Here is a 23,596-nt window from a genome sequence, read left to right as displayed (position 1 = left end):
TCAGAGCTTCCACGTGTGGGGACAAGGACCCAGCAACTCCCCCACCCCCGGGCTTGCTTTCTGAGACCGAGGCCCTCCCGAGAACGCAGCCGGTATCTGGCACAGACATTCTCTGGGCCCTGGTCTAGGTTCACGCATCTGTTTTGGCCTGGGAGGGGCAGAAGCATCTGCAGTCCTGCCTCCCTGGTGACACCCATAGCCCATCAACCCAGCTTCCCACGAGGGAAGAGGCGTGGAGACTCTGAGCTGTTCTCTCTCCTCCTGAGGGGGATTGTCTCACCCTCTGCCAGCCACAGGGCCTGGGCAGTGCTGGGGGGCCGGGGTACCTGCGCTATGACGTCATGGGACCAGAGTCACCCTCCGCCAGCCACAGGCCTGGGCGGTGCTGGGGGGCCGGGGTACCTGCGCCATGACATCATGGGACCAGATGTCGGCAGCCGAGGTGACGTGTGCTTTGCTCTCCACTTCTGAGGGTCTCAGTAACGTGGGTCCAAACACGGTAGCCAGGTTGTGAAGTGACATTTTGTTGATGGGCTCCTTCTCGGCAACCCTAAAAAGGAGAAGATTTCGGGGAAGAAAGAAGCCCTTTCTCCGCAGCCACTTGGAGCTCCGGGACACTTGGCCTTCGCTGTAGGAGCTCCTGAAGGACTCCTGGACGGGGGTCACCATCGCCCTCTCCTAGGAGTGGGGACCTCCCCCGGGGGGAAGGGGACTCATCCAGGAGAGCAGGGCCCCAGCCATGTGCCAGGTTCTGTGCTAACATCTCCAGCTGCTGGGCCCCCCCGAACTGATGGTGAACTGCCAGAGCCAGGGAGCCCACAGAGGCCAACTCCAGCTCCCTTGCCTGACAGCAAGTGCTGCTCTAAACGCTTTCCCTGTAACAGCTCACACTCGAGGCAGTCCTTTGAGGTGAATACGACGATCATTATCCCCATTGTTTAGATGAAGAAACCCAAGTAAGGAGGGGTCAGTGACTTGCCCAAGGTCACAGAGCCAGCAAGTGGGAGAGCTGGGATGTGAACGCAGGTGGCTGCCTCGAGGACCTGTGCTCTTAACCGCTCTGTCACTTACTCCTGTGCTAAGTGGTCCAAAGGGAGAGTCAAGCTGGGTGAGCCAGGGGAGAAACACAGACAGGGCCTGGAAGCCAGCAGGAGTCGTTAGCTAGACCTGCGGCTCTGCCAGCTGTGCTGGGCCAGGAGCAACTCTACTTCCAGATGAGCCAGGGACTGCCCCCATGCCTTTCCGGAAGGGTCTGCCTCGTGGGACCCAGGACTGCCTCCTGTGCCTCTCCGTCTGCCTCGTGGGACCCAGGGCTGTCCTCCCTCCGGATCCCCCCCTGCTTCTCTTGCTCAACAGGCCAGATGCTCTGCGAGCTTCCCTGGGGTAACAGTAGGAGCTGCCATCAGGGCTGGTGTCCAGGCAGGCCCAGGGTCAGCAAACACATCAGAGGGGCTCTGGTTCTCCTTCAGTCTCAGAAAATGTTTCTGGGCTGAGACCCACCCAGCCTAAGCAGCGCCTCTCAGCCCTCTCCATACCATCATTCCCACCCTCCAGGCAGGAGCTGTGGCCGCGCCTGCTTTGGAAACAGGCAAACAAACACTGCGATGCCAACGGGCAGCCATGCAGCGGGGCCAGCCCCTCACCACACGCGCGCACACGGCCCAGCCAGGGGCCCAGATGTGGGAACAGACTGTGCCCAGTTCCCAGGGTGGAAGCCGAGTGAATTTTCCCTTCCCACTCCTCCCCACAAGGCTTGCCAAACGCTTTCGGAATTGGTCAGGGCTCTAGTCCTGGCCAAACCAAAGGAAAAATGTTTCATGATGGGAAAAACAAGACACCAGCCCGGGCGCGTCCAGGTCTCCGCTGGCTCTCCCGAGCCTGGCCTGGCTGAGCTGCAGCAGGGGCCTGGCCCTGAGTTGGGGCTGAGCTCAGGGAAAACTGTTCCGCGGAGCAGTCTGAGGGGCTCCCTGGTCCTGGCATGCAGGTGGGTTAAAGGGACGCCCAGGGACCACCTCCCCACACAAGCCTGAGGACCTCTTCAGGGCCACTTTCAGTTCTGAACTTTGCTATGGGTACAACCAACTTGAGCCACTCTTGGTTGGACCTGTCTAGAAAGGGTGGTGGGAGGGCAAGAAGGGTCTGAATTTAGGATCTGGACGTTGAGGGCTCTAAGGGCTCTAACCCAAGCAAGTCTCCGCCTGGTGTGGGGACTCAGTTTCCCTATGTCAAGTGAAGTGTGGGCCAAGACCAGCGCATTTCACCTGTTTTGACTGTGGCCCACAATACAGTCCGTTGTAACAGTCCACACGCTTCCAGGTAACGCAACAGCAGCACCTGCACTCAAGGCTTGCAGTGTATCCTACTGCTCTCCGTTCCCCACTTCATTTGGAAAAGGCTACACTGGTTAAACGAACCACCAGTAGGTCAGGACTCACTGATTATAAAACCTGCCCACAGTCCTAATACTCTCTGTTCTCCATTCACTTACAGAAGGATGAATGGAGTCAGTGAACCAATGGTAGGTCAGGACCCACTGATTATAAAACCTGCCTGTAGTCCTGAGCATTCTGTGGTCAATATTTGAGGTTACTACTCGTTACGGGACCCAAATATTTCTCAGCACAGAAAAACGTGAGTGCAAGAACTTGGAAAGCAAACTCTCCCCCCACAGACAGCCCATCAGAGGCCAGCGCCCACGAGGAGGGACTGAGGAGGCGGGGTCCGGGCCCTCCCTGTTACCTTTTCAAGTGTTCCAGCAGGAAGAGGAAGGTGATGAGGTTGGGGTCAGGCAGGGAGCGGAGCAGGTGCATCATGCAGTTTTCCTTGGCAGCAGGGTCTGACAGGGCTGTGGGAGAGAAGGGCCAGTGTGGCGTTCAGCTCCAGGGGCTCCCCACCAGAGGCCCTGTGGTCATGAGGCTGTGGGCCCCTGCAGGAGACCCCAGGCTTCTAGGCGTTTGGGGAGCAGATCCCACAGGGGAGGGCCTCGTGTCTGGGTGGGCTACTAGCAGCTGCTTCCTCCGGGAGGCCGCACCATGACTGGTAACTCAGCCAGGAGGCCGGCTGGTGGGAGCAGACCCCCTTCCTGCAGCCAACTGCATGGGCCTGGGCGCTGGGGCATCCCGGGTCTCCTAATAGGACACCCCCTGGTCTGTGTGGCTAAAGATGAAGCCAGCAGGGACATATCCTGCCAGTGGTGGATTCTCTTTCTCAGCCCTCTCTGCTGCTGGCGTGTGGGTGTGAGCAACCTTCCGCTGGGGGGCTGAAGCTCTGGTCTGCCCCAGGAGAAGAAAAGATTGAAGGGATGCCCTTGGGGCTAGGTGTGGCCCAGGTGGGTGGAGGCAGAAGGCCTGCTGGCCGGGGCCCTCAGCAGAGGTGACGGGACCGTGTGTGGTCTCGCTGGAAGGCTCAGCACAAGCAGTCTCAAGTACCCTCTGGCTTGAACCAGCCTCCTCCTTGGCTCTGGGATGCCAGCTTCTGGCCACTCGCCTCAGGGCAGTCTTCCCTGGATGCTCGAGCTTGCAAGCAAGAGGCCAATGTCCAAATAGGAAGCAGAGGGGGCTGCCCGTGGGGACATCAGGGGCAAGAGGCAGGCCAGAAAGGGCCCAGTGTCTGCACCAGGTGCTAGCAGCCGCACCTCACCCTCGGGCCCCTCAGCCACAGGCCCCAGTGCACTGGAAAGGTCAGCCAGCAAAGGAAGCCACAGACATGTCTCCTGCTGATTACTTCTCTGGGCAGGGAGTCCTGGCTCAGTCCAGCCCAGCCCAGCCCTAGGAGCCCTCAGGGCCTCACCGATGCCCTCCATGAAGGCTGGGTAGAGTCGGTCCGTGAGGAGGGGCTCAGGCAGTTCCCGGAAGTAGAGCTTGAGCGTGCCGGCGATGGCATTGATGTCCATGTCGCTCAGCATCAGCAGGATGTCCTTGTTATCTGCAGGGGTGGGGCCAAGGTCAGGCAGCCTTAGCTGGGCCAGTGGCCCTGTTCCATGCCCCCACCCATCCTGAGAGCCCCCACCCACTCCATCTCTGGTTCTGGTCTCCCCCGGAAAGGCAGGACGTAGAGAGTGCCCACAGGTATCTGTGGGTTGGGGTCGGGGGAACAGGGAGACAGCCTGGGGCCATCTGCTGTGGCTGCTCGGGAGAGGATGTCTGGGGAGTGAAATTCATCACCCAGAGTTCAGAGCCACATTCATACCATGTGGCCTGTACCTGCCTTCCAACTGGAACCTCCCCATCGCTAAGCCCCTCTCTGGAAGGCACTGCACACTTTTCACTCGTAAAAGCACGTTCCCACAAAGCCTCCATTTCTAGGCTGCACAGAGGAGCCAAGGCCAGCAAGTTCCCAGGCCCCACCCCGTCCTCCACTCCAGGCTCCCTACAGATTCATCCTGCCTGGTCAGTGCAGGTTTCTTGACAATTGGGTATGTGGTTGCTGCAGCATGAACCAGCAGGAGTAGGAAGGAGAAACCAGAAAGGTCAGGCCTCACCATAGTGGACTATGCAGAGGCAGTGCTGCCCCGGAGGGGATTTGGGGCCCTGGAGACAGCAGGTGCAGGCTCAAAGCTCTTTCCCTGCGATTCACTAGGCACCCAGGAAGCAGCAAGAAAGCCAGCCACGCAGACTCTGGAGTGAGATCTGAGTTTAAGTCCAGAACCAAAACCTACAAGTTGGGTCATCCTGGGCAAGCAAGTTGGCCCTTGTGAGTTTCTGCAGTTCCTTACCCGCAGCCACGGACAAGAGATTCGCGGGGAGGGGATTACGTGAGAAAACGCAGAAAAAACACTTGCCACAGGGACTCTGAAACAGACCAAGGCTCCTCTCCAGGAAGACTCCTGGTTCTCCAGAGCTCTCCTGTCCATCCCACCAGCCTGCGCCCACCCCGGCTGGGCCTTCCAGACTCACTGGCATCGAAGACGGCCTTGAGCGCCTGGATGTCCGTGGCCACGCCTGATATCCGGTAGATGCCAACCTCCTCGATGCCCCTCTTCTCCACCTCCTCCACGCACTGCCGGACGATGTAGGGCACCTTGGAGCGTTCCCGCCTGGGGTGGGGCGTGAGGATGGGTGGAGGGCGGCCCCCATGACACCTCTCCCGTAGCAACCCCCACCCAGCCCACCTGCCCCCCGGAGAGCTTCTAGCATTTGGAATGGAGAACAGGGGCGGGGGACGGGGAGGGCAAGAAAAGAGCAGAGAAAGAGGCCACTGCACCCCACCCTGCCCACCCTGGCCTGCCTGCGGAGGGGCAGCGAAGGATGTGGCCAGGAGAAGGCTGGGGAACTTGGGAAGGTAAGGCCGAGACTCTAGGGAAAGAATACCCCCCAGATTCAGACGCTTGTAGGAGGCCCGGCAGGCAGCCCACGCGAGGAGGTGGGTCAGGCCTGAGACAAGGGGCTGGGGTGGCGATGAACTGGGGGATGCGTGCCCTTTCCGGAGGGGCAGCCAGTCCCTGTTGGTGCCGAGCCCAAGCGTAGGCCCCCGGCTGACAGAGCTTCCCGCTTATTACGAGGAGCAGACGATCTGGGATCTCACAAGACACCTTCCAGCGTTTCAGTGCCGGCTCACGTGCTTCTAAAGCCACTGATTAGGTGCCAGGATGGGCCTAGGCAGGGAGGGCCGGGGGCCCAGGTTGGCGGGGACCAGGGGCACCGATGCCAAAACTGGGAGACCGGAGGCAGCACCTACTTGGTCACCACGCTGATCTTCACGCCGAAGACACCGGTCTGCTTTTTGGACGGGGTCCTCTTCAGGCTCATATCTCGGCTGGTGAATTTCATGGAAAATTCCACTTTGATCTGGTTGGGGGGTGAGGCAGGTACAAGTTCCCCAGGGTGTGAGTGCCCGAGGATGCCCCCAAAACACAGGGGTACCCTCCCCAAGACTGCACACGAGGGCTGGCTCACACCCAGGGCTCCCTCAACACCTGGACAGCAGCGGGCAGGGTGTGGGCAGGAGGGGAGAGGGGGCTGGGCTGTGGGGAGGTCCAGGCGGCACAGCAGCCCCAGGAGCAGCCAGAGGGCCGGGCTGCCCACCCGCTGCACAGATGTTCCAGCTCCCGGCTCACCCCATGGATCGTTCCCATCCCCGGCTCACCCCGTTCATCTCAATCACGTCCGTGTGCCAGTTCTTGGTCTCCACAGTTTGTGGGTCCAGCTGCGGAGAGAGAATGTGGGTGAGAGAGGTGCCCGCTCGGAGGCCAAGCCAGAGTTCTCCCCGTGGGTCAGCACTGCTCAGAGCCAGCGACACAGTCAGGAAGGCGAAGTGAGCAGCTGGGATAAACTGATGTCTAGCCGGAAATCAACCCTTCGGGGGGCCCCAGCCCCCAGGCCCCTGTGGCCACCGCGAGGGAGGCGGGGCACACCCTGTTAGGCACTCCTGCCCGTGACACCTTATCCACTCGTGACTGCCAGCCCGGGATATGCATATTATTACCCCATTTCACAGATGTAGAAACTGAGGTGCACAAAAGGATTAGGAGGTGCTGGGAGCCCATCAGGAGGGAACCAGCCTATCCAAGAGTCAGGAGCCCATGCTCAGGAGGCTGCCTGGGTTTGAATCCCAGCGAGTTTTAAACTCACTAGGCCTCAGTTTTTCCATCTGCACACAGGAGCCAGCAACAGAACCTGCATCCCTGGGATTGCTGTGAAGATTCAGGGAGACAACTTGGGTCGAAGCCGTCAGCTCCCAAATAAGTAAATCCTCCACAGGGGAGGTCCCCAGGCTTGCGCTGGAGCCCAGGGAGGTGCAGACCCTCCCTGGGTCAGGGGAGGTCACAGGCACCCCTCACACAGGACTGTTCCACGTTCTGTTTCTGTAACTCGGGGGCCTTCGAGCCTGTCTGCCTGTGCACCTGTGAACTAATTCTGAGCAAATATGCACCCTGGCACATTCTTAAGTCAACATCTGCACGTTTCCAAGTTTAAATAGTTGCAAAGAGTATGATTTCCAGAATCATGTCAATATTGCCATCCTAAAATAAAAGTGTTACATCGTTCCTTCCCATGGATTCAGTGGGATCTAAATACCCCAGCGACGTGATACCCGCACTCATCCATTTAAAAACTACCCAAGGCCAGGTGCAGTGGCTCACGCCTGTCATCCCAGCACTTTGGGAGGCCGAGGTGGGCAGATCACGAGGTCAGGAGATCGAGACCATCCTGGCTAACACAGTGAAACCCCATCTATACTAAAAATACAAAAAATTAGCCGGCGTGGTGGAGGGGGCCTGTAATCTCAGCTTCTCGGGAAGCTGAGGCAGGAGAATGGCGTGAACCCAGGAGGCGGAGCTTGCAGTGAGCAGAGATCGCGCCACTGCACTCCAGCCTGGGCAACAGAGCGAGACTCTGTCTCAAAAAAAAAAAAAAAAAAAAAAAAACGACACGAACAAGCTCTTCTTTCCCTCACAGAGCTCCTGGATCTTCTCTCCTTGAATTTGTTTATATTCCATTTCTCCTAAAGAATGTTGTCCTAGTTTATATTTTTGTATTTTCAAATCCTTTATTCACCATTATATTTTCCTTCCACAAAAAAATCTGTATACATTGAAAACAAAAATTTCCAGAGATCACAAGGTTCCAAATATTCAAAATATATTCAGGATTAGTTAGTACCATGATTGGCAGTAGACAATCAAAAAGACAGCCAGGCACGCTGGCTCACGCCTGTAATCCCAGCATTTTGGGAGGCTGAGGTGGGTGGATCACCTGAGCTCAGGAATTCAACACCAGTCTGGCCAACATGGCAAAACCCTGTCTGTACTAAAAGTACAATAATTAGCCGGGTGTGGTGGCAGGCAGTGTAGTCCAACTTGGGAGGCTGAGATGGGAGAATCGCTTGAACCCGGGAGGTGGAGGTTGCAGTGAGCCAAGATCGAACCACTGCACTCCAGCCTGGGTGGCAGAGTGAGACCGTCTCAAAAAAAAATAATAATAAAATAAGCCTACACATTATACATTTTATTTATTTTTTTGAGACAGAATTTCACTCTTGTTGCCCAGGCTGAAGTGCAGTGACGTGATCTCAGCTCACGGCAACCTCCACCTCCCGGGTTCAAGCGATTCTCCTGCCTCAGCCTCCCGAGTAGCTGGAATTACAGGTGCCTGCCACCACGCCTGGCTAATTTTTTTGTCTTTTTAGCAGAGACAGGGTTTCTCCATGTTGGTCAGGATGATCTCGAACTCCTGACCTCAGGTGATTCACCTGCCTCAGCCTCCCAAAGTGCTGGGATTACAGGCGTGATCCACCACGCCTGGCCTCATTATACATTTTCATAAATATTAAGCAGCAAAGTAACTTTTTGGTGGAATTCTCTCTCAATGAGATGGGCGGAACATTTTTTGGTTTAGCTCACGTATCTATATATTATTTTTTGCTAGAGTGAAATGAGGTTCAGCATCAATTCTGTTCATGTTTCTGGCGTTGTTGTAAAATGCAGGTGCAGTGGCTTCCAGCTACAGGATCGCTTGAGCCCAGGAGTTCGAGACCAACCTGGGCAAGGTAGGACCACGTCTCTAAAAGGAGCAAAAAAGATGTGAACAATGAAACATTTTGTTCACATAAAGAAGTAGATGAGGTCAAAAAGAGTCTTATTACAGCCGTGTTACACCATTCTTTTTTTTTTTTTTTTTTTTGAGACGGAGTCTTGCTCTGTCGCCCAGGCTGGAGTGCAGTGGCCGGATCTCAGCTCACTGCAAGCTCCGCCTCCCGGGTTCACACCATTCTCCTGCCTCAGCCTCCCGAGTAGCTGGGACTACAGGCGCCCACCACCATGCCCGGCTAGTTTTTTTGTATTTTTTTTTAGTAGAGACGGGGTTTCACCATGTTAGCCAGGATGGTCTCCATCTCCTGACCTCGTGATCCGCCCGTCTCAGCCTCCCAAAGTGCTGGGATTACAGGCTTGAGCCACCGCACCCGGCCTACACCATTCTTTAACCTCTTTCCATGCTATCCACCTTAAATCGCATATATATCTATTACTGAAAATTACTTGAAATGATCTCTCAGTTGAAAATTAAGTCCTCCATCAGTTTTGTGGAAGGCAAAGAACTGGATACCACCTGACTTTTGAAAAGCTGTAAGCAGCCACTAGAGTCTTTTACTTTCTGAGCACCAACCCCAACATTTTTTTTTCTTTTTTCTTTTTTTTTTTTTTTTGAGAGAGTTTTGCTCTGTCTCCCAGGCTGGAGTGCAATGGTGCAGTCTTAGCTCATTGCAACCTCTGCCTCCCGGGTTCAAGCGATTCTCCTGCCTCAGCCTCCTGAGTAGCTGGGATTACAGGCGCCACCACCACGCCTGGCTAATTTTGTATATGTAGTGGAGATGGGGCTTCACCATGTTGGCCAGGCTGGTCTCGAGCTGCTGACCTCAGGTGATCTGCCCACCTCAGCCTCCCAAAGTGCTGGGATTACAGTGTGACCCGCTGTGCCTGGCCACTACCCCAACATTTCTAAAAGCCCCTCTGTTCCCCACCTAGGAGGCCTGGGCACCCTGGGCCCAGCCCCCACAGCGAGCCTCGGGCCTCTCCTCTGCAGAGGACAGGATGGCGAGATGCCGGCTCTCAGGCAGATGGCTTTCTGGCAACAGCACCTATGTGGCAGCTGAGCATCTGCAAACTGATTTCCTTAAAACTCTCCTGCCCACGTCACCCTCAGAACGTCTCTGTGCACTCTGAGGTGTGTGCGTGCCACGGTTTCAACACTGCTGCTATAACAGGCCACTGTCATCACGGAAGGGAAACTGGATCTGGGTCAGCCTTGGGCTTCCTGCCGCTAGATGTAGGTCCTTCCCACATCTTCCATCGCCCACACACTGGCTGGGGACAGGTGGTACCCAAGGCTCCGACGGGGTCTGGGTCTGCACTTGGTTTGCCCTGAGCCCTGCATTTGGGGCCAGCTGTGGCCCAGGCTCTGTCTTTGGCTGTTCCCTGCCCAGAGGAGGGATGGAACCCAGAACAGGAGACAGAAAAAGTCAGGCGTGTGCAGAGAACCAAGCGCCCGTCAGGGAGACCCACTGCTCCAAGCACCTCGTCACACACGGGAAGTGTGAGGCCGCCACCTGCCCGGCTGGAGGCAAGGGTCCTACAGGGTCTCAAAGGAAGCCCCAACTCTGGCCTCACTTTCCCGAAACCTCTGTCCCCTCTAAGCTGCTTTTGTTCTTTGCAAACCCTCCTGGACCACACAGGCTGTCCCTCGTAGTTCCTTCATCTCATCTGGACACGAGGCTGGACCTGGGTCTGTCCCCAGCTCTGTCCCCCAGCAGTGGCCACATAGTGTGGAGGGATCAAATGATCTTTGTCAACTGAGATGCTACCCTTAAGAGAAACATTCTGGAACGGCCATGCCCCCTTACATTTCTTTCTTTTTTGAGATAGAGTTTTGCTCTTGTTGCCCAGGCTGGAGTGCAATGGCGCGATCTTGGCTCACTGCAGCCTCTCAGGTTCAGCCAATTCTTCTGCCTCAGCCTCCCAAGTAGCTGGGACTATAGGCGCGCACCACCACACTCGGCTAATTTTTGTATTTTTTAGTAAAGACAGGGTTTCGCCATGTTGGCCGGGCTGGTTGCAAACTCCTGACCTCAAATGATCCACCCACCTTGGCCTCCCAAAGGGCTGGGATCACAGGTGTAAGCCACCACGCCTGGCCAATTTTTGTATTTTTAGTAGAGATGGAGTTTCACCATGTTGCCCAGGCTGGTCCTGAACTCCTGACCTCAGGAGGTCTGCCCGCCTCAGCCTCCCAAAGTGCTGGGATGACAGGTGTGAGCCACCGTGCCCGGCCTGTCTTTATTTATTTTTCTAGAGATACGATCTCGCTATGCCATCCAGGCTGCTGTGCTATCCTGGGCTCGAGTGACCCTCCTGCCTCGGCCTCCTGAACAGCTGGCAGTACAGGCGTGCACCACTGTGTGGGTTCTCATTCTTTAACTGGCACATTAAAGTTGTACGTATTTGTGGGGCACAGTTTGATATTCTGAGACCACCCCTTCCGGTGGCAGGTCTCTCCACACATCAGCATAAGCCTCAGGCCAATTCCACGGCACCTGGTCGGATTCACCCAGAGCCCCTCCTCGGCCCCAGCTTCCCACGACCAGGCACTTCCTGGCAGCTTCTGCAGGACGCTGAGCCAAGGATCCTTCCCGAGTCTCAGAGGGGGACCTGGACACAGCCTGGTGGGGGGGGGGGGGTGTGCAGCATTCAGAGGCAGGCTGATCTGAGTCTTCCGTTCAACCGTGTGCACTCGGGCAAGGCGTTTCACCTCCGTGAACTTCGATTTCCTCGTGGAGGCGTCCACACCTGCCTCACAGGGTTGTTACGGAAAAGAGAGCAACGGACGTATCTTGAGCCTTTCCTGCAAGTCTGACACTGACGAATCCTCTACACACAGCATCTCCGTTCATCATCATAGCAAACGTGTGCGGTTTAAGCTCTCGTGGCTGCTCCCGTCTCACAGATGAGGACGCTGCGGCTTAACGAGAGTGAGGAATTTACCCAGAGAACATCTAGGAAGGGAGAGCTGGGGTTCAAAATCAAGGCCGCCAGCATCCTCTCTGCTGAAACTGCAGAATGTGTGAACTCCATGACCGGCAGCTGCTGTAACTGCTGCTTCCTCAGAAAGGCGACGTCGGGCCTCGCGGTGTGTGTCCCGACCTGGTGGGCAAGACCTGGGTGCTGGGAGGGCACCTCCAGTACAGCCCTCCCACTGCCTCACGCCCGTCACTTCCGCTCCAGCCGCCAGGTTCAACCCTGTGTTCTCCTGGGAGCATCTGACCCAGGACTGCAACTCCTGATGCTGAGGCCCAGTTCTTGCCTCACCTCCTCCAGAGAGCCTTCTCGGAGAGCCCCAGGTCACGGTGGGAACCTTTGGGTCCTCTCTGCCTTCCTGCTCCGCTAAGATCTGCCCCTCTGTAGCCTCCCAGGCTATACCTGCTGCTGTCTCACACACTCTAGCCCCTTCTGAGGCCAGGCCTGGGTCACGGGCACTTTCCTAAGCTGCCAACCCCTGAACCCCGGCCATCTTCCCGGTGCCTGCTGCAGGAGTGGCTCTGGTATCCACTCAGAGAGGCCTGCCTGGCCCCACGGCACCCTGACAACGACACTCTGTCTCCCGGGAGGCCATCAGCCTCCAGAAACCAAGTCTATTTCAGGATATCATTTAAACACAGAGGGAGGGAGGGAGAGGGACAGGGTACATTTTCCAGAGAAACGCTGCTGCCCGAAACTGCGCTGGCTATTTATAACTCCTGGGAAACGTGGACTCTGCCGTTTCCTGATGAGATTAGCACCGGGTGGAGGGGCTGGCCCCTGGGACCAGAGGGTGAGCAGTTACCATGTGCCATCCATGGGCCCAGGGGAGCAGGTACCTGGGGGATGTCCAATCACCTGAAGCAGGGAGACAGACGGAGCTTGTGAAGGGCTAGGCTGGGAAGACCACCAAGGAGCACATGAGCACTGGGGCCTCCCCAAGGTGGGCCACAGGCAGGAGACAGAAACAGGCTGCAGAACATCATGGAGCCAAAGGGCGGACGAACGACTGGGCCAGGGGCAGACGAGTGAGCCAGCGGTGGATGGCTTAGGTGTGGATGAGTGGGCCAGGGGCAGACGGCCGAGCAAGGGGTAGACAACTGAGCCAGGGGCGGACGACTGGGCCGGGGCAGACAAGTGGGCCGGGCACGGATGACTGGGCCAGGCGCGGATGACTGGGCCACACACGGTCACTGAGAGCAGCTCAACTATTTTCTTTTTTTTTTTTTTTCAGACGGAGTCTCATTCTGTTGCCCAGGCTAGACAGCAGTGGTGCGATCTCGGCTCACTGCAACTTCCACCTCTGGGTTCGAGTGATTCTCCTGCCTCAGCCTCCCGAGTAGCTGGGACTACAGGCGCCCACCACCACACCTGGCTAATTTTTGTATTTTTAGTTGAGACAGGGTTTCACCATGTTAGCCAGGCTGGTCTCCAACTCCTAACCTCAGGTGATCCGCCCACCGCAGCCTCCCAAAGTGCTGGGACTCCAGGCGTGAGCCGCTACGTCTGGCCAACTATTTTCTTTTTATCTGGGCACTCAGCCATGGTCAAATCATGACTGCGCATTCAGACCTCTCCCAAAGAGAAACGCTGACCCTGGGGACTCATGTCCAGGAGACCACCTGGTCCCCTGCAATAAAAACCCAGCAGGCAGGGGCACCAGGTTGAAGTGGCGCTCCGTCACCTCCAAGGGGCAGGAGTGAAGCCCTGAAGGTGGGCGTGGATTCTCCGCCAAGAATCCCAGAGGTGGCTGGTGGAGGTCGCCTCGCCTTTCTGGACTGAAATGACCTCACGTTTGGGGCAGGAATCAGCCAAGTGGCCTTGCAGCGGGGAGAGGATTCGAGGTTCCAGGGCAGAGGGTGCTCTGCGCACACCTGAGTGTCCTCCAGAGCTGAGTTTCAGGAACATCCTGGCAATGCCCCTGAGGGTCTCAGCCCTTCCCCTTGGCCCACCTCTCAGCCCCTGGGGCAGGTGACCCCATTTCTCCCGCCACTGCCTGGAGGGCTGTTCCCGGCCAGCGCCCATGCTCGGATTCAGGGGTGGGCTCCCTCCCGTCTCCACTCCTACTCCCTCGGAGGTGGCGGAGGCCCCATTCCAACCCGGTGCCCTGCCTGCCGGGCACGCTCCCCACTCCAGCAGGCAGCTCGCCCCATGGTCTTTCGTGGGTTTCCGCCACCTCCCCTCCCACAAGCCCTCACCCAGAGCCCTTTAATCCGCAGTGAGGGGCCCTGCCCAAGGCAGGTGGAACTTAGAACTGGCCACTGGGGGTCTCCGTGGAAGAGGCGGCAGAGGTCCCGAGCGGCCTTCAGTGGATGTCACTCAGGATGTGATTCAGGGGCTCACTGGACGATGGGAACCTGAAGACCACATTCGCCAGGGCCCAAAGGGCTCCCAGACCTCCACCTCCTTCCTGAAAGCCGCTTCCCTCAGGAGCCCACTCAGTCACTCCAACCGCCCAGGGCCAACCCCCCGAGGAGCCCTGCTTCCTGGGCACAACCCTGCCCTTCCTCTCACGGCTGGCGCTCCTCTACCCTCTGCCCTCTGAGCCCCGGCATCCCAGAAGGTGGGAGGGCTTCCCTCAGAGGGGGTTGCAGAGGTTCATTTAAAAAAGTGCTTCTTCGGCTAGGTGCAGTGGCTCACGCCTGTAATCCCAGCACTTTGGGAGGCCAAGGCGGGCCTCGCCTGAGGTCAGGAGTTCGAGACCAGCCTGGCAAACATGGTGAAATCCCGTCTCTACTAAAAATACAAATATTAGCCAGGCGTGGAGGCAGGCACCTGTAATCCCAGCTACTTGGGAGGCTGAGGCAGGAGAATGGCATGAATCCGGGAGCCGGATGTTGCAGTGAGCCGTGATCGCGCCACTGCACTCCAGCCTGGGCGACAGCGAGACTTTGTCTCGGGGGGAAAAAAAAGTGCTTCTTTACAACAAAAGTGGTGACTCTGCTCCTCGTGAGATGTGGGACAGGAACACTAGAAAATGTTCCCCGCCGGGCGCGGTGGCTCACGCCTGTGATCCCAGCACTGTGGGAGGCCGAGGCGGGCAGATCACTAGAGGTCAGGAGTTCGAGACCAGCCTGGCCAACATGGCGAAACCCCGTCTCTACTACAAATACAAAATTAGCCAGAAATCGCTTGAAACCGGGAGGCAGAGGGTGCAGTGAGCCAAGATAGTGCAACTGCACTCCAGCCTGGGCAACAGAGCAAGACTCTGTCTCAAAAACAAAAAGAAAAGAAAATGACTCCCGAAGGACCTCAGTGAAAGAGGCTCCCAGACAGGGAACCACGTGGAAGGTGGAGCTGTGGCATTTCACGCCTGCCCTGGAGGGGCCGCGGCACCCAGGCCCTGAGCCAGACATCAGGTCTGAGGGTGGGCACGTTTCCTGTGGCTCCCAGGCCAGTGGCCACGGTGGCAGCCCGGGCTGGCTTTCCCCTGCCCTCCCCCAAGGGCAGCCCCACACTCAGGGCTGGGTCCCCTTGGGACACCGAAGCCGGCCTGTCATTGGGGCAGACCACAGGCGTGAGAGGCACAGCAGGGCTGGCAAGCTGGCAACAGGGGAGACGGGAGCTGCCAAAAGCCTGGCTCTCCTCCCTCGAGGAGGCGCCGGAGGATTCCGTCAACGTGGCTGCTCCGAGAGACTCAGAGAGAGACAGGACAGAGAGGGAGGGGCTGCCATGACCTACCCCTGGCTTCCAGCTCAACAGCTGGGTGGGGGACACCGGGTCGGGCTCCAGAAACTCTACAGAAACTCTCCCCACATCTTCCCATGGCCTGGCATCCCCACTGCTAGGCCAGGCAGGCTCCGCCTCTCCAGCCCTCACCCTGCAGGGCCAGCCAGGCTCCCTTGCAGCCAAGGTGCCCTGCAGCCAAGGTGTGGCCGCCTGCCATACCCAGGCCAGCCACAGATAGGCTAGGGCTGACACTGTGTCCCAGGGCCTCGGCTTGCCTCCCCTCCGACACCCCAGAACATCGAAGTTCCCTGAGCCTCATGGAAGGAAGGGGTTTAGCAGCTCTGAACGAGGTTTTTGTTGAAGCCAGGTTAGCCTCTCAGCACCCGCAGCAACCTGCCTTCGCCAGCGTCCACTCCAGCACCTCTGCCTGTCCCACGTCCACTCCAGGACCTCTGCCTGCCCCAGTACCCACTTCACTTTTAGCCCCCAGGTTGGGCATGGCTGACCTTGAAGAGAAGCAGAAAAAACCCAAACCTGGACTGCTCTTGGTGGCCCTACAGCCAGGCACATCTCCCCCAGCAGCCTGGGGCTCTGTCTTCCTCAGGGCCAGCCTACACCACCACTGCCACCCTACACAGGCAGCCTGGAGGTTTCAGCTCAGAACTGGGCTGCAAATACCAACCAGAAAGCTGGCCCTGCCCCAGCCCAGGGCAGGTCGGGGATGCCAGGGTAGCAAGGGCAGGGGCAGTGGGGCCCTCTTGAGAAAAGGAACAGGCCAGGGCGAAAGCAACATAGAGGCGGCCTCAGCAGCCCGTCCTGAAAGGAAAAGGGCTCCCTCAGAGGTCAAAGTCCAAGATGAAAGGTCTTCTGTGGTCCTGACCAGGAAGATTCATGCTGGCGGCCATGGGAAGGCCGAGGACGTGTCAGACCTCCACGGGCTCCAAAGCCTCACGCTGGACCTAGAGTGGTTAAGAAGCATCAACAGGACGGGGCACGGTGGCTCACACCTGTAATCCCAGCACTGTGGGAGGCTGAGGTGGGAGGATCACCTGAGGTCAGGAGTTCGAGACCAGCCTGACCAACGTGGAGAAACCCTGTCTCTACTGAAAATACAAAATTAGCCGGGCGTGGTGGTGCACGCCTGTAACCCCAGCTACTCGGGAGGCTGAGGCAGGAGAATCGCTTAAACCCAGGAGGCAGAGGTTGCAGTGAGCCGAGATTGTGCCACTGCACTCCAACCTGGGTGACAGAGCGAGACTCCATCTCAAAAAAAAAAAAAAAGCATCAACAGCCTTCTCTGAAACCGGCTTCACCCTCCCTGCCCAGGCCAGGTGGGCGTGGAGCTTACTGCTGGGGACATGAGGGTCACCAGCAATTCCAGGGCCCAGGCCGGCTCTGAGCGGCCCCTCCCAGGCCTTGCCTTGCTCCGAGTCTCACGTTCAGTGGCGTCTTCGGGAAGAACTGCTGTGCCTGTTGCTATGCACGGCATGCCAATCTGGGCACCACACTGATGCCTGATGGACAGGAAGGAGCCCAGCATCTCCAGACACCCCCATTCAGGGCATGTAGCCCAACCCCAACCGGCCACAGAAAGCAGGACACCACGGGTGAGAGCTTGCGCTGGGGCTGAGCTGCTGGGTCTGAGTGCTGCCCCTCGGCTAAGCCATTCATGTGACCTCATCTGGGTCACTCTCTGAGCCTCATTCCTCATATATAAAACAGTCTGAGCCAGGTACGGTGGCTCCTGCCTATAATCCAGCACTGTGGGAGGCTGAGGCAGGTGAATCCACTGAAGCCAGAAGTTCACCATCAGCCTGCGCAACATGGTGAAACCTCGTCTTTAGAAAAAAATACAAAAATTAGCCAGTCATGTTGGTACATGCCTATAGACCCAGGTACCTGGGAGGCTGAGGTAGGAGGATTGCTTGAGCTCGGGAGATGGAGGCTGCAGTGAGCCGAGATGGTGCCACTGCACTCCAGCCTGGGCGAGAGAGTGAGACTCCCTCTAAAAAAAACAAAAAATTAAAAATGTAAAAATTCAAAACACATTTAGGCCTAACGCGGTGGCTCATGCCTGTGATCCCAGCGCTTTGGGAGGCCAAGGCAGGCAGATCGCCTGAGGTCAGGAGTTTGAGACCAGCCTGGCCAACATGGTGAAACTTCGTCTCTACTAAAAATACAAAAATCAGCGGGGCGTGGTGGTGGGCGCCTGTCATCCCAGCTACTCAGGAGGCTGAGGCAGGAAAATCGCTCGAACTCAGGAGCCAGAGGTTGCAGTGAGCCGAGATTGCGCCATTGCCCTCCAGCCTGGCAACAGAGCAAGGCTCTGTCTCAAACAGCAACAACAAAGAACCCAAACAAATAAACAAATAAAACAGTGCGGATAATAACAGCACCTCACAGGCGTCACCACACTTGCATCACAGGCTAAGAATGATGCCTCGTACTCAGTACATGTTCAAAACATATCATCGCCACAAAACATACCATCGCCACAAAACTGTGCTTGAACTCGCCGTGGCTTCCCGCCGCATTCGGATTAAAGGCCGATCTCCCTGTCCTGAACCGCAGGGCCCCACATGGCCTGGCTGCCATCCCCTGACCCTGCGTAATGCCCTACACTGTCCCAGCCACTCTCTTCTGCCTCTGAACACACCTGTCTCAGGGTGTGCCCCTTGCTGGTTCTTTGGCCTGAAATGCACTGTCCCCAGAATTCTTCTTGTCATTTAAATCTTTGTTCAAAAGTGGTCATCTCAAGCCAGGTGTCCCCCCGTCACTCTCTACTGTGTTACCCAGTTGTGTTTATTTTCTTCACAGCACTCATCTGACCTGCAAGGATCTCACTTGCTGACGGACTCTTCCTACAGACCGGGTCTTGTCTGTCTCGGGCGCCTGTGCCCCTAGTTCCTGCAGGCCCAGCACGTGGGAGGCGCTCCAGCAACACTCACAGGCCAGAGAAATCACCTGGGGCCTGGGGGAAGGAGGTGACAATGGCTCCCTGCCAGGGTTGCTTCAGGACAGGGGTCCGGAAGCCCTGCATTCCCACTAAACCCCCTGCTCCTGTGTTCACTGAATGGCTGGCGTTGGCCCAGGGGCAGCCCTGTGACAGACTCTCAGGGTTTAAGGTTTAGGACTAGGAATTTTGAGACATGGCCAAGATCATCACATGAACTGGATTCTAGGAGATCACCCTGTTCTGCGCCTTCACTGAGCTGACACCAGAGAACCAGAGAGGTAAAGGGATGTACTCACGGGCACACAGCAGTTAAGCAGCAGACCAAGACAAGAAAAATGGAAAACCGCGACTCCCACCAGCCTGGCGCCCTGTCTTCCCTGGCACCTTGTGCCACAGGAGCCTGAGGGCTGGGGACCCCGGAGGCCTCCCCGAGCACAGCCACGGCGTCCAGGCATCGGATGGGAAGGGTGCTGCGGATGTCACGGCTCTGGCTGTGCCCGTCATCAGTACCAGCCCCGGCTGGGGTCACGGTTCAGGATAGAGATCCCTCCAGATTCCGGCTCAGGAGCTAGTTCCACTGTCTTGAAGCGGGGCCATGGGGGTCCTGGGGTCTCCTGGCCTCTCTGCAGAAGCCCACGAGCAGCTCCACGGGCCCTTCCCGCCTCTCTAGGGCCCATCCTGGAGGGCCAAGGGTCTACGGCTCACTGGATCCAGGGCTGAGGCTGGGTTTCTCCCCAGGGTGGGGCAGGCAGGTCACAGGCACAGGGGACTGTCTGTTCCTCAAAGGTGCCAGGGGGCCGTCAGGACACAAACATCTTCCTGCCCCTTCCTTCCAGCATCAATACCCTGTGACACCTGGCAGCTCCCCCAAACCCACACCTGCAGGCTTCTGGGCTCCTTCCCAAATGTCTGGGGCCTCAGTACCTCTGGGTACTACGGCAACACTGGGCTCAGGCAGCTTCGGCCTTTGAGGAACTCCCTCGGTTGGCATGTTCTGCTCTCCCTGGTCCAGAGCCATCCAAAAGCTGGGGCACCACGCCCAGCACCGCTGGCTGGCCAAGCTGTCTGTGGACTGCAGGGAGGATGGGGAGGACCAGCGCCCTTCTACCCTCCCCAGGTACCAAGAAGCAGCACCTTGCCAAGTTCGCTCAGAGCAGGGTTCCCGCCTTGGTGTCCACAGCCCCGTCTGAAGTCACACACAGTATGTGCATGGCGTGGCTCTGTGTCTGGGCGGCCTCCAGAACCTTCATCAGATTCTCAGAGTCCAGGGTTCCTGCTCTGTGGACTCAAGCAGGCTTCTTGGGAGCCAGCCTGGCAGACAGGTCAGGAGAGTACTCATGAGGCCCCAGCAGTGAGGTGTTCCCCCTCGGGGGTGAGTAAGTGCTGTGGAAATGAGGGAGGCTCACCCGACCCCACTGCCAACCTGCCAGTCAGCCTGGCTGCAGTCAGGACCCACAAAGAGGCCCAGGAAGAAATGGGCTGGTGCAGGGGCCTCCAGCTCAAGGGGGAGGCACCACTGTAGACCCCTGTCTGTGGCTGAGGGGTCACTATAGGGGGTTGTGTGTGAACAGAGAAGACACACGATGAAGCCTTCTTCCCAGCAGAAAACAAGGAAGGCCGGTGGGCAGCTGGGCCAGGCTAGACTTCTATTGCAGAAGACTGCAAGATCTTTCCCAACGCCCAGACCGGATTATAAAAAAAGTAAATGAGCCCAAGATAAATCTGTATCTTGTACCCAGCACCTGTGTACCCTCGATGGCCAAGTGAGTGGCAGAGTGAACCTCTGGGGCGTGCACGTGGTCTGCACACCTGGTGCCGTCAGGAAGGAATAAACAACAGGCTCTGAGAGGGGTGGGTTTGTCCTGCGGTGGCGACCAAGCTGACAAAGAAAGGACCCTGTTTTTCTCCACCCCCGAGACTGAGTCTCGCTCTGTCATCCAGGCTGCAGTGCAGTGGGGCGATCTTGGCTCACTGCAACCTCCGCCTCCCAGGTTCAAGCGATTCTCCTGCCTCAGCCTCCCAAGCAACTGGGATTACAGGTACCTGCCTCCATGCCCGGTTAATTTTTTTTTTTTTTTTTTTTTTTTTTTGTACTTTTAGCAGACACAGGGTTTCACCATGTTGGCCAGGCTGGTCTCGAGCTCCTGACCTCAGGTGATCCACCCACCTCGGCCTCCCAAAGTGCTGGGATTACAGGGACCTGCCACCACACTCGGCTAATTTTTGCATTTTTAGTTGAGACGGGGTTTCGCCATGTTGGCCAGGCTGGTCTCGAACTCCTAACCTCAGGTGATCCAAGAAAGGGACCTTCTTCTAAGACCACGTGAACCTGAAGCTTCCCCGAATGGCCCACGGGGACTCTCCACCCTGCCCTTGCTCGGGTAACACCTCTGATCCTCTCTGAAGCAAAGGCAGCACCTCCTACCACAGAACACGGGACTCCCTGTGGGGTCAGCAGCGCCAGCGTCCAGCTTAAGAGGAGCTCTTTGGAGGTAGGGAATTCTCAGACCCACATGGCTGTGCTTCGAGGCAGAGACAAGGTCACCTGAAGCTGCCCTCAATGTCCGCCTCAGACCTGCCAGCTCAGCCTGAGTCCCCACCCCCGGCCAGCATCTGGCCTGGTCCGGGTCAGGAGCATCTTGGCCTTGTTGCTACATAAGGGCTCAACATCCCCCCCAGACAAGTGCTTCTGGACCAGCCTCCCTTCAGGCCCTCTGAGCCTCCTCACGGCTCCCACAAGGGGATGCTGCGGGGGTGGGGGTGGGGGTTCCTCCTTCAGCCCCTTCCCCTCCAAAGCTCAACCGAGAATCCAGAAGAGGGAAGGATGGGAGGGAGAGCCAGGCACCAGGCCTGGTCTACTTGAGTGTGATTTGAGGCAAAAAAAAAAAAAAAAAAGGAAAGGAAAGAAAAGTAGAAAAGCCAAGCTCAATACCGACAGCCCTGGCTGAACCCGCAAACCCAGATGCCACGTGTCTCCCGGCTAAATGCTCGCACAACAAGCTGACTGCCAAGTCGGGCTGGGATGAGGCTTCGGCCCCTGAACTCTCTCCTCTGGGGACAAGAACGGCCCAACCACAGGGACCCCCACTGGCACCCAAAGGAGCCTCCGTGAGTGTCCCTGCCTCCTCTCCCCCAGAAACCAGAGGCCCTGCACTATTTAAAGGCTCAGTTCTAACGAGACCTTTCCATCTGAACAGACTCTTCAGTCCCAGCCCTGGATGAGTCACAGCCCCGCTTCTAGCCTTTAATGAATCTTCAGGTCCGTGGAAGCAGGAGGCCCACGGGTGTTTCTCGCACCCGCAGCATTACTCAGGGCAAAGTTAACGAGGAATTAATGAGGCAACCCCTCCTGCCAGGCTAAGCAGTACCAGGTGCCCTTCCCTTACCCCACTGAAACGAAACGGCCTAATCGCAGCCCCTCGGCCCAAATGTGAAGCTAGCGCGGGAAAACACCAGGTTAATGTGGCTGAGGACAGAAAGGAAGAGGCTGGCAGGCCCGCCCTCCCGACCCTGCTGCTCACCCACCGGCCTGCGCACAGCAAGGTGGGAAGCACAGGGCAGACGTCCCTCAGTCCACCACAGCGCTGACCCCTGTTTCCATGACACGGACACACTGTGCCACACGGCACGGTGGGAGGACTGAATCGCTCATCACACAGAGCAGCCCAGGGCCAGGGCCACCCTGAGCTACACTGACGCCAACCCGCTCGGCAGCTCAGCAGCCCGGTGTCTGCCTGGCCGCTGTCCCCGCCCAGAGATCCCCATCAGACACGGAGCCACCAGACACTGCTGGGGCAAACCCAGCTGAGGAATTCTGAAGGGGCTTCTCAGTTCTGCCGCCACAAATGCACAGGGAAAGAACTGAAAGTCTGGGACCCTCTGCCCATCAGGCGCCTCCGCAAAGGGGCAGGTAAACTGGAAGCGCCCTGTTTGGCTGGCACTGGACCCGGAACCTGCCAGGTCAGTTTCTTGCCAACTCAGGTTTGGGGATGGATAGTGAGCTCTGGGCTGGTGTCTGCTGGCCTCAGCAGGGGCTGGGGAGTGGATGAGTCCATGCTGTCGGGCACAGACAGCTGCCTCAGCAGAGGGGCTCTGGCAGCAGCTGGGGCCAGCAGAGCTCTGCTAGCCTGGTCCTCAGGGAGGCTGAAGGTGACACAGGGGCCAGTGCAGGACAGCTCAAGTTGCTGCCCTGCCCAGCACTTTCCAGGGCTGATGTCACCTCTGGGAGGTCAAATATGCCCCACGGCAGGAGCTGAAACAAAACAAGCCCAAGATCACTTCGTCCTGGCCAATGCCAGGAGCCCCAATGCCGGCTGGCAGTAACAGCCTGCAGAGAGGGTCCTGTGAGCCTCAGGGGATCTCAGATCTCCACTGCGGACTGGCCAAGCCCTCCCTTGTGGCTCTCTTGAGGGATGGGCCCAGCCCTGACCAGCCGGGACTGGCACCCTGGGACCAGATTTGATCTACAGCTATCGAGCGCTTCCTGTGTGCTGGGCGCTGGGTCTGGCTCTTCCTCAGATGCCCGATGCCAGGGCCCCAAGCCAGCCCCGAGGCAGCCTGCCCAGCTGCAGGACAGTCGGCTTCTATCTTAGATTTTAATCCCAACTCAGGTCTGGGGCTGCAGGGGCACCGGCGGTCTGCCCTGGCATGGCTTAATCTGAGCTGCCTGCTGGGTCAAGAACCCCCTGGCACATCGACTGAACGCCTGGTGTCCGGCGGGCACTGGGCCCGCAGTCAGCTGGATGGTCCCTGAAGAGAAGCCTGTAGCCCCCAGACCCGGCAGCATCCCCCCACGCACAACCCTGCCAGAGAAACCTCACACGGTCGGCGCCCCTCAGCAAAAGGGCAGCCAGCAAGTCCCGCCGAACGCAGGGGTCAGGTTGAGGCTGAACAGGGCAGACCCAGAGGCAGGCGTCTCCCCGTGGCCTGTTCGCGCTCCCTGCCTGGAAAGCAGAGTCCACCTGCCTAGAAGAAACCTCCCTTCTCCCGAGACAGGGGCAGAGGCCGGAGCGCCAAGGTCTGGGTGGGGACGGCCCCAAGCGTTCCCCATCAAGTTCAAGCCACGCAGAGCGACGCGCGCACAGATTCCGCTCTGCCCGGGGACTCCACGGAGGCGGCGGGGGCGGGAAAGGCAAGCGGGGGACCCGGCAGCCCCCGCAGCCCCCTCAGCCCCCGCGAGCCTCCTGAGCCCCCCTGGACCCTCCAGCCCCCGCGGGCACCTTGTTTCGGAGCAGCTTGTTGCGCACGCGGCCCCAGAGCCGGGCGCCGGTGTTGCGGGGGCGCTCGCCCCCCGACTCCTCCAGCTCCAGGGGTTCGCGCCCCGCCTTTGGGCTGCTGCCGGGCTGGGGCAGGACGTCGGTCATGCCGGGGGACCGGGACGTGGCGCTGGACAGAAGGCGCCTGCGGAGCGCTCAGCCCCGGCCGCCAGTCCCGCTAGTTCGCCTAGTCCCGCCGGCTTTCCC

At 58.1% G+C, this 23,596-nt stretch overlaps 1 protein-coding gene across 7 annotated transcripts in view; it reads right to left on the bottom strand.

Moving 5' to 3' along the window:
* Positions 1-23,596, bottom strand: part of ABR (ABR activator of RhoGEF and GTPase) — a 232,595-nt gene that overhangs the window by 3,188 nt on the left and 205,811 nt on the right. For 6 of the 7 annotated variants that reach the window (XM_030924177.1, XM_010373487.2, XM_030924179.1 and 3 more), the window contains 6 exons: positions 6,085-6,144; positions 5,677-5,786; positions 4,896-5,035; positions 3,790-3,924; positions 2,740-2,845; positions 403-550 (listed from right to left, as the gene is read on the bottom strand). In XM_030924177.1, coding sequence (XP_030780037.1) covers positions 403-550; positions 2,740-2,845; positions 3,790-3,924; positions 4,896-5,035; positions 5,677-5,786; positions 6,085-6,144 — 699 coding nt within the window. The other variant, XM_030924178.1, reaches the window with a different exon arrangement.

Source organism: Rhinopithecus roxellana, chromosome 19 (assembly GCF_007565055.1).
Source record: "Rhinopithecus roxellana isolate Shanxi Qingling chromosome 19, ASM756505v1, whole genome shotgun sequence".
In the NCBI taxonomy this organism is placed as follows: Eukaryota; Metazoa; Chordata; class Mammalia; order Primates; family Cercopithecidae; genus Rhinopithecus; species Rhinopithecus roxellana.
The sequence above is the reverse complement of the archived record's forward strand: the minus strand, read 5'-3'. Positions and strand labels throughout refer to the sequence as shown.